Source organism: Electrophorus electricus, chromosome 7, assembly GCF_041902795.1.
Source record: "Electrophorus electricus isolate QZ-2024a chromosome 7, ASM4190279v1, whole genome shotgun sequence".
NCBI lineage: Eukaryota > Metazoa > Chordata > Actinopteri > Gymnotiformes > Gymnotidae > Electrophorus > Electrophorus electricus.
Genome location: NC_137503.1, coordinates 21,890,572 through 21,907,625, shown reverse-complemented (window position 1 = coordinate 21,907,625; position 17,054 = coordinate 21,890,572). Strand labels below are relative to the sequence as shown.

Genomic DNA, 17,054 nt, shown 5'->3' with positions numbered 1-17,054 from the left:
AATCATTCAGACATTAGAGCTTATGGGACAACCACTCCCAGTAGCAGTGTTGCAGTATGTGATGATGTGCTGTTAACGGCTCACCGCTATTTAGTACCCTTCCAGCTGCTCTGAAGTGGAATTTACAGCATACAGACCTGTAGATGGCTTGATGTCCTGTATTGATATTCGATGGACAGCTACTGATGCTAGATCTGGTCCCATCAAACACCTTGTCCAGTTGTAGGGTTCACCACAGATGCCACCAATAAACTATCATGAGAAACTGAATACAATCAGGTGTTTTTCCACATCCAATTAGACATAGAAAACTGAGTTTTCTCACCAGGGACTATGTAGTATGTACAAATATGATCTAAGCAGTGGCAAAATGCTCCTGATATATAAAATTCAAATAATATCTTAGATGGATGGATGGATTTTATTGATCCCAGAGAGGAAATATACAGGAGCAAATGTTGAAGGGAGACTTCATGCATAATAGATTATCACATAAATACCCATAATTATATATGGTGCAAAACAGCCTAGGGCAAAAACATTCCAGAAACTGCTTGAGACACCCCAGGTAAAAGCCACCAGAGTGAACACAGTATGAATTAAACATGCATGCATGATTATGTGCAGTGTGAATTAAATGTGCAAATGTGTTAACCTAAATAATGTAAACCAGATACTAGATTGTTTTATTTTCATTTAGTATTTTACATTCTCATTTACAGCATTTGGAATTTAGATGATGCCCTTTTCCAGAGTGACTTACAGAAATTGTCTCTATCAAATACATATCCTCATGTTATAATAAATAGATCAGTGTTAAGAATACTATTCAAGCTGAAGCCCTGGCCAGAGTGGAAGAAAGACAGTAAACAAGTAAAAGTAGGTTTTTGTTAAATACATAAGTACATATTTAAGTGCTTAGTGACTGTGAAGAGGTGATTCTTTAGTCTTCATTTGAAAATAGACAGTACAGGTAATGGAAGTTCATTCTTAAATACATATATCCTAACTGTAACTTAAAAACCATATTTGATAGAAATATTCTAAGAACAGACTCAATTCTCCCCTGTCACAGGGTGAGGGCTGTCATGGGTTTCCCTCAATTCACATGGAGCCAATCACCACATCTTTTCGAGCTGTAGGTCATGCAACATCAGGGGGAGTCATAACACACTTTGAGGATATCCACCCCTCCTGTGACATATGAGCTCACAGATGCACAGCTCAGTAGTTAACATACTTGACTTGTCATACTTGTCACTTTGGATAAAAGTGTCAGCTAAAAGCCATAAATGTAAACAATTGGTCAGTGTCACTGTAATTGACAAGGAGAGAAAGCCCCCCCTTCCTTGAGTGCATGGCCAATTTGTGCTCATACAGGCTCCAGGCTATAGATGGCTTTGACATCACTGGGATCATACTTGGAATCTCCTGATGATAGTATGAAAGCTTTTCTGATTCACTGAAATTCTAAGTACTAATAAGTTCTCCTGAAAATATCTGCCTTGAGATTAGCTCACTACTTCTGGATGCTAATTTTATTATAACATTATTCTCAATGCTAGACAGCCTCTCAGGCATTTTGTAGTTATCTACACCACTCTACATTGTCCTGGACATATCTGCATTTTTATTTATTTTTATTGCTTCCTATAAATGATTGGATATTTATAAAGGTGTATTGTTCTATTATAATATTACAATAATTTTAAAGTTGTACATTCAACAAAATGAATTTTCTATTATTGAAAATTTAGATTCTGAACCATTAAGTGGCAATTCCAGACCTATTGGGGGTTAAAACACACACATCTAATCTTCAAAGCTATGAAGGTGCAGAATATATAGCAGTGAAACGATTTAAAACAAAGACTAATAAGTTCAGTTTTTTTCTAGTAGCCTCCGTTATGCTGCGGCTTTACACATGGCACACATGACACAATTCACAACTGGGTGTCAACTGTGTTTTTTTCATGCTCATACTCAAAATTTGTTTGATTTGTTTTATGCCACAGATAGCATAGTACATGAACGTAAACATGCAACTCGTCCCTGTGTTTATTGGTGAATATACCTGCAAAAGAGAATGTGGCGATCTTCACTATCTGTTTAAACCTAACTGTTTAAACCTACTGATTGATTATTGGGGCATGGTCATCCCCCCCATGGTAGCAGACACAGTATGGAAAAATGGTTCTGAAGAAGTGTGACTACAGACAATGGTGTTCATTCAGTGAGGCGACTGGCACTAGGACCTGGCGGAGCCTTCTTTTCAGAGGTTGCAGCTGAGTCTAGGACAGCTGAGAGAAGGCAAACTGGAGAAAGAGGGAGTGAGAGAAAGAGAGTAAGAGAACGAGCGAGCGAGAGAGAGAGAGAGAGAGAGAGAGAGAGAGAGAGAGAGAGAGAGAGAGAGAGAGAGAGAGAGAGAGAGAGAAATCGAAGGAGACTAGAAGAACACAGCTGCTGCTGTGGTCTATGTAGGAACAGCCCTGTGCTGGAAATGGAGGGGTTTAGATGTGGGAACTAAGCGAGTAGAACTGTGAAGTGAACTACATGTGGAGGTGTTTGCCTAGCAAGGAGCAGGATTAAAAGGTGAGTTTAATAATGGTCCGTGGTTGTATGTAAGGGAGCTTTTCGTAGAGGAAGCAAAATGTGTTTCTGTGTATTCTGGTGACACCCAAATACTTCTCTAAAGGAATGTGGACATGTGTTATCACTAAACTTGAGGCAAATACTTCTCTCTTGCATGTGTGCAATACTTCTCACTTGTATGTGTGCGTGTGTGTGTGTCTTCCAGTTACTTCAAGGGTGTTTTCCTTTAGTCTGGGAGGAAGGTTTATCAGGGGAAAAGTAAGAGCCCTGAGGGAGTTTTCCTGGAAGAGGGCACGTTTTCAGAAATCTGTATTTGAACAGAGCACAGCATTTTGTGAATTTGGAAAGAAGTTTCTTTCTGAAGGAGGAGTTCCCTTTTTTAGGACAGCCTTGTACTGAACAGACATTCTACAGAGAACTGGCAATCTCAGCAGACGTAGATAGATAAGCATGTTGTGTTTGTGTGTGTGTGTGTGTGTGTGTGTGTGTGTGTGTGTGTGTGTTTGTTCTTAAAAGCAGTAATCTAATTTTGAGAGGCAGACAAAGCACACAGCAGCAGTGGAGAGAGAGGCTCAGTGTGGTGTGACAGCTGAGACTGTTTGTTTCCCAACATCTTCTGACTGTGCATACACTGGCACATGCGTGTCTGTGTGAGTGTCTGTGTTCGCCTCATCATGCAATGACTTTGGTGTGTATGTGCGTGTGTGTGCTTCGGTGCAAGCTCAAAGTATGATCACATATGTTTGCATGAGTTTAAAGATGATTTGAATTATATGTGCGCATGCCTGTAAGCATTAATTATTTGCAAGAGCAAATCTACTATTCAGGCGCTGGTGTTTGTATATATGTGTGTGTGTGTGTGTGTGTGTGAGCATGCATACATGCGAGTTCCTCTTCACTGCCTTCCGTTATGTCCTTGAACTTATTTGAGGAATGGAAGAATGTTGTGCTGAGGGAAGTAGTGTGAGTGAATGTATGTGTGCACACCAGTGTGTTTTGTGTACAGGTTTTGTGTTTGTGTGGCATGCCATCAGGAGTCTAGCCACTTTATGCTGGGATTGTTAGAAGGTATCTGCTGGGGCAGAGACTTATTACTTTCCAGCTCTGCCCAAGACCTTGGAGCTTACTACTGACCCACCAACCATTCAGTATTTATTCTTCATAGGGTCATCTTTCTTTAAGGTCTAGAGATGTTTGTTTTTGTCAAGATTTGTTGTGTGTTTGGGTTTGTGTGTGTGTAGATTTATGTTCTGGTTTTTACGGAGAGCTACCTATGTGATAGAAAGAAAAATCAAAACTTGGTATTGAAGCACTTGCTATTTCTGACAGGCTAATGATTCCCCCTACAAGGTACAACACTGTAACTAAACCCTGTGATGACATGTGAGATGGCTGAGTGATGATGTCATGCCTTTGTTTCTCAAATGTGTAGAGCTTTATGCAGTTATCACTGGGACAAGCCCATTATATAACTGACATTGAGGGAGATGATGTAAGCGCAATCTGTTTTTCTCTTGCTATTAAAAGTGAGGTCATATTTGGATATCATGCACAAGTGTAGAGTTTTGGGAAACATGAGCATTAATTAAAGCATGAGCTTTATAGTCATCTTAAGGATTTTCCCAGGAATTCACTTTTTAATATTGAGTTGAGTCATTTAAAATCAAATATCCTTGTATAACTATCTTCTTTATCACTATAGTCTCATCACCCAGACCAGTGTAAATGCTATACATCTACTAATTTTAAAGTATGCAGAAAACCAGGCCAAAGGAATCTCTGCCAGCGACTGCATAGGACTATTCCAGTTGGACCTGGATGCACTTATATGTCTCCTCTCACCTGTCGAATTGTGCTGTCCAGAGTCGCAGACCTTTAATATGCCTGAATCTGAAAGCTTGTTTTCAAGACTGCACTGTGAGATTGTGTTCTGCACCGCGGGACTTTAGGGAGTCAGGAGGCAGCTCACTCGCATGACTCTGGGGCTTTCCGCTGATCTCAGCTTACAGCTGTTTTATTGATGACGCCTTTGGTGGTCTTGACCAAGCTAAAGAGCTTCCAGTTAATATCACTGAAAGTTCTAAAGTAAACTAGTACAATTAATGTAATCAAAGATTTTATCTAACCCTCTGAGAGAGGAGCTAACCATGGCACCTTATTCCAAAGCAATAATAACATCCCATCTATTAAATCCAATGAACGTCTTGTCCTGTTTTCACACTTTCAACTTTCTGCTCACTCCACTGAAACACAGAATAGATTGCATCATCGTGTTCCAAAGAACCAGCAGTGGTCATTTACCAAATATGTACATATTTAAATAAACCTCTCTCACATATATTTAGCATTGCCCCCCCCCCCCCCCCCCCAGCTCCGTGTTGCTTGTGCAACTCAACGTTCACCCATCTAGCCACTCTGTTGCGTCCCATGCGTGGGTCCGCTCCTTGGCACATTGAAGGGAAAAAATACCTTTGTGTATGATGTCAGCATATCGGCAGGACCGGCGCTGACAGCAGCAACGCAGGGGCCTGTGAGGCCAACTGAGGAGGGGAGGGGAAGGGAAGGGAGGTCCCTGTATGTCATGCACTAGCCAGCAGCATGGACAGATGGGTGCGGGTGCCCCTTAACGTGACTCTCCACCACTTGGTCAAGTGCTTTGCATGTGCTGCACTGGGTCGAATGTTTGGATATGCTGTTTCCTGCATGGAGAGGTTTAGATGTTGCACAAACTTGTTAAGAGTGTAATGAGTATGTCATGGCTCAGATTTTTCTTCTGTGGTAAACACAGGCAAGCTTATACACACCCAGGAGTGAGGACAAAATACATATGTACGCGCACACACACAATACTTGCAGATCATAACAGTGGCAGCATCTGACTTCCTGCCCTCCCTCAACAGTTCAACTGAACTAAATAAGAACGCTAAGTGTGTTTCATCACATGCTGCTAGCCATTTTTTGTGTGTATTTGTCTGTATTTTACATCACAGTGTTTCTCTGTAACATGGCCTTCACTTTCACATGGGCATTTATTTTTGGGGATGGCCCCCCAAAACTGGAACAGCTGATCAGTGTGTTTAGCTGAAAGGAAGGTCACTTTCTCCTGGTTGTCTCTTCACGGTGAGATGGAGTTAAGTGTGCATGCTGCTGTTCTGAAATAATGGTAATAAAAGTTTGTAGCGGGACCACAGAGCAAATGAGACAGATAGAGAGAGAGACAGGCTGTTAGAAGGTCCGACTCACCTCCAGTTCAAGCTCCACACAGGATGAATGATGTCTTCACATGAGCTCAGCACTGCTGCTTTCCTGCTAGAGCATTATTGCTGTGCCCACTGCCTGCACCTTAACACTAAGCCTCCCAGCTGAGTTGCGCATGTGTTGGGTAGACTGAGGAGGGCTGAGTAATAGCCACCCCCCTTCAAAACAGCTCCCCATCAGTATCCTGTAATATTACCTGTCACATGAGAGGGGGATGCAGAGATTCCGAGGGCAGGAATCTGAGAGGACCTTATTGTTAAAGGAACAACACATTAGGACTGCAGGATTGTGGGAGATTTTGAACAAAGCACCAACCAGTGTATATGAAGGAACAAGATGGAGTTATGGAGCACAGAAGATGACATAACAGGATGAGCAAAGTGGGGTTACACAGGAATGAAAGTGGGGTTATGGAGGAAACCCCATCCTCCTGGCCTGTTTACAGGGGAGCAAGGTGGTTTTGGAGGTAGGGGGTACAGGGTTACTCGTCGAGCAAGGAGAAGTTATGAAGAAAGCAGGATGGGTTATGGAGGACAGGGCATGACCATATATCTGCTCTCTTTGGTTCTGCACATTGCTCCTCCCCTCTTGCACCTCCTGCACTCCATGCAGGATATGAGATTGCTAGGCTGCTTCTCTGAGCCTGTTTCATTGTGGCCTTATCGGTCCTCACTGCTGGACCTCTGACAAGACCTATCAAACTGCCCCTCCATCAGCATCCACTGCAGAACGACTCTCATGAGCAGGGCCCAGTCATCCACCATGACCACCCGCCAGATGATGGAGAGAGTGGCACCAAACTGGCACACTTCTAGCACGCAAACTGGTGTATTCTTACAAACTGCTCATCTTGTATGGCTCAGAGGCAAAATCTAAGGCAGATGTTCAACGCGTAGTTAAGAGTATAGAGTATAATGTCATATTGCAGTGTGAGAGTTGAAGACAGAGCAGGTGGAGGGAATAGCTGTTGCCATGGCATTCCCAGCAGGAGGGAGCTTGGGGGCTGAGGACAGGCTGGCTGTGTTGATGCCTACTAGAGGAGCCGTAGGACCCTCATTCATCAAAAAGATGATTGATCTATACACAGTTTGGGCCACTCGTTACCTCATAAATGCAAATATGTGGAAAAGAGGGGATTGATTTTTCATGAGCCCTACTGCACCCAGATTTATTAAAAAAAGAGGGCAGAGGAGATAACTGTTGCACATATATACGAACAATATACACATATTATATGATTATACCTATTATATATGCATATATAATACCTAACAAAGAGCATACTCAGTTTATGCATAAGTCTGTTGTTATACAGGCATATTCATGCATAAACAATACAGATGCATTTATTTATATCAATATTTATTTTTTAGTAGCATTTTTTTATTCTTAAATCAATACATTATTGATATTACCACCGCTAAGTAACACTTGGCTTCTGGGGCCAGGTCTATACCTGGTCAGTCATAAGAAAGGCCAGTAAAGGCCTCTACCACTTGCATGATCACAGAGTAACGGTCCCAATTGTGTGGTCTGCCATTTAAAATTGACTGTAAAAGCTTTGGCAACCTGTTAGATATGGCCATAGTGTAGGTGCACCCAGGAAAGTGGAGACTGAGTATCACATAAGAGTTTACATGCCAATACAGAGGGACTCCTTTACTACTTAAGCTGTTGCACTCCTGTACACCTGCACTTATACACTCCTGTACTCCTACACTTATATACTCCTGTACTCCTTGCACTTATACATTCTTGTACTCCTGATCTCCTGTACTTATACACTCCTGCTCATATACACTCCTGCACTTGTGAATTCCTGTACGTATACACTCCTGCACTCCTTCACTTCTGTAATTATATACTCGTGTACTCCTGCACATCTGTACTCTTGCACTTGTGCAACTGTGTGGCTCTGTACTCCTGCAGATATACACTTCTGAAATTCTCTACCTCCACACTTAGGTACACCCTATACTTGAATTTACACAGTCATATACATATGAAATTTGCTTATGCAGTCCTATACTTATGACCCTATTATGTCTTATATATATTTTACATCTTACATATTATTAAATAAATATTATGTAACTATAAGATGTATATTATATCCTATACTTATAAGGTATGTCATATTACATGCTATCTTGTAGTTTTGGAAAATAGCACAGAATCAGTTTATATTATGTTATACATGAAACCAAAATAGAACTTTCAGACAATAAGTAGGCTATGCAGGCTATATCATATGTATACAGTACAGTATACATATCTTGAAAATGTATATATACCGCATACTATCAGAGGCATTATTATTAGAAGAGACAGGCTACTCTATGGAATATGAATATACTTTTTATAGCTAAAGATGTGGCTATATTACAGGAATTCCTGCTTTTTAATTAAAATGAACCAAACTCCATGTTGCTCCATAACAAGGCCTATGCTATTCTTATGTTAGCTCTAACCCAGATTTGGTGTTCTGTCTTTACAACACAGCTGTTGACTAAAGTTGCATTGTAAGATCATACTCTTTATATTTTCGTTTTGTATTTCCAATTAGCTTGCAGTGTAACACTGCAAAACATTTTGGTCTTTGTGTAATTTTTTTTTAAAACTGTTGCGCATGAATTTTAAAAGCTTGTGGGTGCTTATCTCAATGCATTAATCTGAACATTTTTGTCATGAAGTTCAAAAGTCATGGGGCATCCAGCTGTAATGGTAAAGTGTGTCTGAAACATTCCACACTCATTTGGCTGTAGTACAATGCCTTGTGAATTAAATCATTTATGATATTATAAATAAGTGCATAGTGAATAGTGACTGATTTTGGACTTAGTATCATATAATGTAGTCTGGGAAACTGCAGTGTTGTTACAATGGCTAATTCCCTAAATTGTTTTTATAAGGAATAGTGATGAGTGAATGAGGGTGATCATATCCATTGTTGACCGCAGAAAACAGACGGCTGGTGTTTCTTCAGACTTTCACTCCTTGATATTGAGAAAGGCATAGATGTAACAATCTGAAAAATACCTTTTTTGCTCTTATTTGAGCCAGATGTTTTTACTTGAGCCAAAAGGTGTTTATGCTATTTTGTTGGATTTTACCAGTGATTTTAAACATCTTATTATAAATGTCAAGTCAAATTTATTTATATAGTGCTTTTTTCAACAGTTGTTGTCACAAAGCAGAGCCCAAGCCCCCAGTGAGCAAGCCAAGGGTGCCAGTATCAAGGAAAAATTTCCTAGAACATGAGGAAGAAACCTTGAGAGGAACCAAGACTCAAAGAGGAGGCCCATCCTCCTTTGGCCAAGTAATATGTTTGCTATTATTTTCATTTTTATAGATCTGCATTCAAGTCAGTAGGACCCTGATCTCGTATAACTGGAAATAACTGCTGGTATTGTAAAGATGTCCCCTGGGTGTACAGACTTGCCTATAAGGACTTTGGTATGATCCAGTTATTTTCTATGTAGGAGCAGAAGTGAAGGTACAATGCAGGGCTGAATTCTAAACATCCCTTTCGTGACTTACAGTATAGTACATGCCACAGAAAATGCTCTTATCCTGGGTGCAGTATAATGCACTTCATGGGGAGTAGGGAATCATTTGGGATTGAACCCATGTGGTGTGTGCAGCTAAAGGGAGTGAGCAGGGATTCTTTGCTCTGGAACTGGTGTGATTCTTAGCCAGGTCACCTTCACCAAGCTCAGGAGATGGAGCAGAATAGCCAGAGAATCAGCCAAATGAGTGTAGTCAGCCTCCAATAGCAGTGACTGTAGTGGATGAGGAGAGATGGCCAGTGTTAGTGTTGATCTTATTAACCTAGCATTATTTGTGTGCATGTTTGTGTGTTTGTGTGTCTGTGTTTTGAGTAGCGGCAAGGGTATGGTGTTGGGGGCAGTGTGAAATAAAGAGAATCAATCGATTAAATGACCTGATGGCTGTTCTGCACTTGTGATCGTCAAGTGCACTTTGTGACATTAACAGCTAGTGACAAGCACTCTGAGCAGCACAGAAAAAAGAAAAACATATTACACTGGAGGTAAGAAAGATGTTTACTGAGCTTTAATCCTAACCCAAACCTAACATGGGGAGGGTGATATTGTCAAAAGCCCATTAGAAAATGACCCTGCACCTTCCTGTCATTGCTCATACAACACCCTGACACTGTTGGCTGCACGAATGGGTCACATACTTTGATGCAGAGATGTGATGCCTGATTGGTTGGCCGAATGTGTATGCCCTAGTGTGCCCTAACACTGTTGTCATGGGAACACAGGAAATGGAAACTAAACAAGACTATATTTCAGGGCCCGAGTAGGGGGTGAGTATATCCGTTTCCTTACCATGGCCGACATTCAGAGAGAATTCTCTTATTTGTTTTCTCTTGTATAGTTTTAATATTTCATTTTACAGATAAGCTCAGTAAGAAATTACCTGTCCAACACAATTCAGTAGTTTTGCTTAGTGAAGCTCTTAAACTGGATGTTTTAATTTTTCTTATGTAATGTTAATTTGTTTTTTAACTTTATGCAACTGAACCACTTCAGTCTCATTTTCACTATTTTGACATGACTTAATAAACATTTTGTACTTTGGAGTATAAACAAATGAATCAAAAATTGGTTTAAATGTGTATATTAACATGAGTTCAGAAAACATCAGTAAGAGAACACTGAAAATGTACTCGTGACCGCTCTGAGAGACTGCGTTGAAATAGTACTCACACACACTAAGACTTTCAATAATCGTCTAACCTTTTTTTAAGTCCATACATACCCTTAATCTTTTAATACACTGCACATAAATAAGAACACAAAATCTGACACTGCTCAAAAATATATCACTTGCCAACAGGCTTAATTCACAAAATCTCTAGGGTTAACTCTTGAAGTGTGTGAATGAAAGCATCCAACTTGCCTCTTTCAAATGAACACTTCAAAAGTACACTTCAGATTTATTTAACCCTATTGATTTTCTTGCACGATTACCTGCAAACCTAATTCAAGATTAGTAAAAGACTCTGTCATGTTGAAGGGCAGGTTGCAACTTGACTGGCCCTTGTTTCTCCAAGTGTATGTTCCCTCATTTAGGAGTCAAATGGCTGTGTGGTTTGTTTAACAGTTGTGCACTCTAAAATCATCTTACACCCTGTTCTAACTTCTAGCCCATCATCTATTAACTTCATTACTTTCTTGACATTAAACTTTATTAACACAATGTAAATGTTTTTGGCTTCAAATATTGGAAATTGCAATTCTTCTTGCCCGAGCATGTATTGTCACAGAGGACATCGTATAACGTGCCTGTTAAAGGATCGATACATAATGGCATGTAGCTAACAGGGCAATGTCAGGGCAGCAAAATCTGGGGTTTTTAGATGTTTTAATACCAGCAGCAGGTCACTGTGCATGCACTTCAGACTTATGGTTAACACCCTTCAACAGAGAGATGGTTGTCTTAGAAAGAGATGCACCTTGTCTGTCTGTAGAATCACAATGCAAACTGATCGTTATCAATCAGATTTCATATAAAAAAGATAGCGGTGTCATAATAAATGAAAATAGCATGAATGAAGATGAGAGTAATATAGAAACATTCCTTCAGACTCCCTGCTCAGACAGTCCAGTTTGGGAACGGCATGTAGAGCAGATGCACTGTGTTGGCCCAGGCCAACAAGCAACATGTTTGCTCTTCTCCACATCGATCCCAGTACTGGTAAGATTAGGCCACATTTGTTCAGCCCAGCAAGTGTCATTATTTATTACATGGCTTCATTACAAATAAATATTCATTGAGATGGTTGGGAAATTAATCAGTCTGGAAACACTGGGCCAGATGTGTAATTATGCATCTTGATGCCATGCTATAAAAACTGTCTGGCTCAACCACTGAAGCGCAGCTTGTTATGAACTCCTGCTGAATCCCTAAGATTGTGCCTTCAGGTAAAATAAGTCTGAGACTAAAGTTGGTGTGGGAGAAGGAAAGAGCAGTGTGGAGTGAGAGGGGTAGATAAGTAGAGTGAGAGAGGGGAAGAGCAGTGTGGAGTGAGAGAGGGGAGATAAGTGTGGAGTGGGGGGGAGTGTGAAGTGAGTGGGAAGAGTGGAATGAGTGGGGAAAGGAGTGTGGAGTGAAAGAAGGGGGAGATAAATGTGGAGTGAGAGAGGCAGAGCAGTGTGGAGTGAGTGGGGAGAGGAGTGTGTAGTGGGGGGAGAATGGAGTGAAGGGGAAATGACAGAAGGGGAGAGGATTGCGGAGTGAGGGGGAGAGGGGAGGAGTGTGGAGTTAGAGAGGGGGAGATAAATGAGAGGGGGAGATAAATGTGGAGTGAAACAGGGGGAGATAAATGTGGAGTGAGAGGGGGAGAGGAGTGTGGAGTGAGGGGGAAGAGCAGTAAAGGATTAATCCACAGCCTTCGGAGAACTTCACTGCCAGCTCCGATGGGCTTTTGCTGGAGTAGTTTGTCGTCATAGCAACGGTAAAATTAGATGGCCCTTTTCTGTCATATATAATGTTTTGTGGCAGTAGCGCCATGGAAACCCAAGCAGTAAAGCTCAGCACCATATGTGTGTCTGTTCTCTGAGCTGCTGCATGAGCAGTATGGGCATGCAGCCTCCTCAGTGACTCTGTATTTAGCTGGGTTCATATAACATCAAACCTGGGTGCTGAAGGGTCATAGCACTTAAATAGAGCTTAGATTTTTTCTTTCAGTTTGACTTGTGGAAGGCCTGTGAAGCAACTAATGAGATAAATAAGGTGTGTTTAATCAGGGAAAGTAATGTAGTCTATTACTAGAGTCCAACATCCTGCAACAGTGATAAACAGGATGTTAGAGTAAAATCAAGGTGTTGGAGTTTGACCATTTACATAAAGTCGTTGTCAGGCTATTAGAGTATGACCATCATCAGGCTTATCAGTGTGCTATAGACACTGGGAATTTCCATGACTAGAGTCCAGCTGCCATCTTACATACACAGTATATTACCATTTTATTATCTTTTCTTTCCAATAAATAAAGACAAGGAAATAGATTTAGAGAGAAATTCCCAGTACATGACCTCAAATCTTCTATTATTTCCTCTGAAAGCTGTAATCAGTCATTTTATAGAGTTTTACGTGATCATGTTTGGTGATTAATAAGTGAGACCTTAAATTACTCATTTACCAAGACCTTCTATCACTGCATATCATGGGACTAAACAGAATGGTCTGGTTGGTGCTGTTTATAAACAATAAATCATAATGACAGTATCTGCTATCAGAAAGACCCTTAGAATCTCCAAGAACCCTGAACATCTTAACAAACAGCCAACTCCCCATCTGTTGTGCATACATGGCTACACAATATTCCAGCCCCTACCACTGACATCCTCAAAGCACACTTATTCTCACAAACCTCACTTCAACTGTGTGGCATGGGTACCATGATGATCTGTGTTTTGTGTAAATATGTTTCTTCGTCCTAAATGATTGAAGATGTCGTCCTTCTGTTGCCTTGGATATAGATGCTGTGAGGATGAGCCATACCACTGATCTCTGTGAGTCAAGCTGCTCTGAAGCTGGCAGCTGTCAGTCACTCACATTATATACATTTATTGCTGAGTGACATCTGACAGTGAGTGTCTTAAGTCCTTAGGCATGCTTGATCAAGTGCAGCAATTATAAAGGCAAGTAACATTAGATTTGATGGAATTGCGTTTACTTTAACCTGAACTTGAAACTTGAACTTTAGGAATATTAGTGTTTTTTTTTCTTCCAAGAAATAACCTAACAGAGCAAACCATTTATTTTCCCTGACAAGTGATTATAAGTAGGCTTTATACAACATCATTGCTGTTTAGTTAAGACTTTATATTATAGTAATACACAAACCTCTGTGTGTGTGTGTGTGTGTGTGTGTGGGCGGGCATTCATGTTCCTTCTGTTAGAGTGTGAGTTACACCTGATTATAGCTGGGGTGAAGGTAAGGGCTCTGGGAGGAGATTACCCATGCTGGCTTGCGCACTGTGTGATACGTTCTTATTTAGATAAGTATCTGTGGATAGGTCAGGTTGATTTCCACTATAATCCTATCCTCAGACAAGCCAACCCCATAGCCCTTATATTCTCTCTCTCTCTCACACACACACACACACACACACACACACACACACACACACACACACACTCATATACTCACACATGCACACACTTTTAGAGGTATTTCTGTAGAATGTAGTGATGCAATTAGCTGACAATCAGTGAACTATGTTTAGCAAAAAACTATTTAAAGATAAATATTTAGGATGACCACAGGCTGACCTAATCTCCTGGAAATGGAATGGTGACATTGCCTGATTCAACGGAAACATCTGGAGTCACATGGATGATTGCGCATTCCAGAATAAGCATTTATGCATTGAAGCCTGAATTGAGCACCCCACAGCGACCTAAGGCCTGCAGTATAAAGCACGCTGCTCAATCTCAAATGGGCAGTGTAAAAAGGGATCTGAATGTGGTATTTCTACTGTTTTGCCACAGAAAATAAATATGGGATACAAAGTATGAAAATATAACCTAAGACTGATTTGAGTGCCAAGTTTGGTTTGACTAATATATATATATATATATATATATATATATATATATATATATATATATATATATATATATATATATATATATATATACTTTTAAATGAAAATTTATTAGATGAACATAGTTATACAGTATGTATATATCTAGGTTATTTGCTCCGAACTGTAACACTCTTTTTTCCTCTCACTCTCTTCACATGTAGGAGTGGCAAGCTGTGTGGGCGTGGCAGGCTGCGTGAGAGTAGCCGGCTGTGTGGGTTTGGCCACCATGCCTCCCGGTAAGAGAGCGGAGGGTCCAAGCAGCGGCAGCGTGGCGCAGGGTCTGAGTCAGCTTTACCAGGACTCAGCAGCAGGGGACCTGTCCCTTTCCCTGTCTGCCTCACTCTCCCGGGCTGAGGATGAGGAGCTGACTAGCCTCAGCTGGCTACATGAGAGCACAGACCTTCTAACTAGCTTGGGCCACCCGGGCCTCCGAAGTGTGAGCCCCCTACAGGATACCGAACGCTACTGTGAACCTTCCTTGCCCTCCTCCTCCTTGCAGAAGCCTAGTGAGCCCTGTGGGGTGATGATGGGGCCCAGCTGCAAGCCACCCTACTCCTTCAGTTGCCTCATTTTCATGGCTATCGAGGATGCCCCATCCAAGCGGCTTCCTGTTAAAGACATTTATGGCTGGATCCTGGAACACTTCCCCTACTTTGCTAGTGCCCCTACTGGCTGGAAGAATTCAGTGCGTCACAACTTGTCACTCAACAAGTGCTTTAAGAAGGTCGATAAGGATCGTAGTCAGGTGGGGACAACATGTACTTTAGCACTTTTGTAATTCTCTCAAAAGAGTCACATCAATATTTCATCACTCCATGTTTCAGTTTCATGTTTGTCTTCAGGGTTGTGTGTGTGTGTGTGTGTGTGTGTGTGTGTGTGTGTGTGTGTGTGTGTGTGTATGTATGTGTGTGATTTTTAACTTTATTTGGTTTGAATATGGTGTATGCTGATTTTTTAAAATACTATTTGCTACTTTCATGAGGTACTGTTTCATGTACAGCTACACTGTAGCTCCTCTCTGGCTCTGCATACATAACTATGTACAGTTTAGAGAGAAAGATGGAAGTATGAAAGCATTCAGGCTGTGTTTGTTTCTGTGGTGTAGTGATGTGGAAATGACCCAACAGAAATCTGCACAGAATGAGTGGAGTGGCTAAGAGCTATAAGAGACAGGCAGTAAACATTGCAGTGGGAGAGAGATCTATGTGAGACATGTAGTAAACATTGCAGTGAGGGAGAGCTGTATGTGAGACAGGCAGTAAATATGCAGAATGATTATGGGACAGGGGAGGTGAAAGGATAGGGACTCTAATACTGCCTTTTATTGTCTTGAAGCTAATCAGACATTAAAGTCATGTCATGTAAATAGTTCAGAGAAAAGTCAGTGTCAATGGTGTTAAAAAAAACACTGGGCAACACAATGTAAAAGTTTTGGCTCCACAAATAGTACTTAAAAATTGCACTTTTTACATTATTTTAGAATTATTTTAGAAGCTTTCTATCAGTCATGTTTTTTTAAGTGACAGAGCAATTACATTTTACAATAAATATATATTAGGCTACTTATTCATAAATAAGGCTGCTATTGCAATTAAAATATGTACAAACTTTTTACTTAAAAAGTATCTATTTTTGGACTCAAACATCTCTCTTCAGTGTCCAGTAATAGTCTGCCAGCAAAGAGGAGCTCCACTTTCCTTGGTACTGCTTTTCCATACTATACATAATATACAAGTAAGGGAGGGGCGGGGGATGCATGTAAGTATGTATTTTTATAAGTGTGTATGACTGTGTGTGTGTGTGTGTGTGTGTGTGCCCCTTCACTCTCACATTCCACCCTGTCATCTGGTCTCTTATTGTGCTGAGAGTTTACTGTGTATACCTATTCCCATGGCAACCAGGCTGCCGTTGACTTGAAAAGTAATCTGTTACTCCAGCAACAGCAAGACTGATTTCATAGAGGTGTTTTTGTTGTTGGTGGTTGTGGTGTAAGTGGTGTAAGGTGAGTGTACGCATGCATTATGGAAATGCTCCAAGTGAGATTTGTCCGATGTTCTGTATGATGGGTAACCTCAAACCTTAAAGCTTGCTTGCTACTGATTTATATTATAGATCAGTGCTGCCTGCTCAGAATATCAGGTATCATAATCAAAATTACTAGCATGGATGTGCATTTGTGGGCTAATTCACTGGTCTGGTCATTCTTGTAAAGATGTTATGGACTGTAACTGAATTAAATGGTTAGATGTTAAGTAAATACAATAATTACATAATACATAAAACAAATAATTTATCTGTATATTTTGAAAACAATAACATAATTCATGACATAATTAATTGAATATATTCATTAATGTATAATGATACTTTTAATGTAATGGATCAATTCAACACAGCGTAGTGTACACTAGTGAGCACTATTATATATTTCACATTAAGACTATGAATGAATTTAAATATATTTAATAAATATCATAAGACCCCAAGCCTATGGTACTCAAAAGATGTCTATATCACATTCATTATTGTTCACTATGCCTTGTGGAAAACTGTTAAAGAACATATCCTGATCTGAAT

At 40.5% G+C, this 17,054-nt stretch overlaps 1 protein-coding gene across 10 annotated transcripts in view; it reads left to right on the top strand.

Annotated features, from left to right (window-relative positions):
- Positions 1-2,324: 2,324 nt before the first annotated feature.
- The window catches only part of ches1 (checkpoint suppressor 1), a 31,464-nt gene continuing 16,734 nt past the window's right edge, over positions 2,325-17,054 (top strand). For 2 of the 10 annotated variants that reach the window (XR_004775798.2, XM_035524194.2), the window contains exons 1-2: positions 2,326-2,592; positions 14,639-15,222. Coding sequence is in view for 9 of the 10 variants with exons in the window: in XM_035524194.2 (XP_035380087.1) it covers positions 14,704-15,222 (519 nt within the window). In the remaining variant the exon portion in view is untranslated. Of the gene's footprint in view, positions 2,593-8,914; positions 8,936-9,030; positions 9,170-9,731; positions 9,902-10,064; positions 10,184-13,364; positions 13,527-14,638; positions 15,223-17,054 lie in introns of those variants that run through there. The other 8 variants (XM_035524196.2, XM_035524197.2, XM_081717374.1 and 5 more) reach the window with 8 other exon arrangements.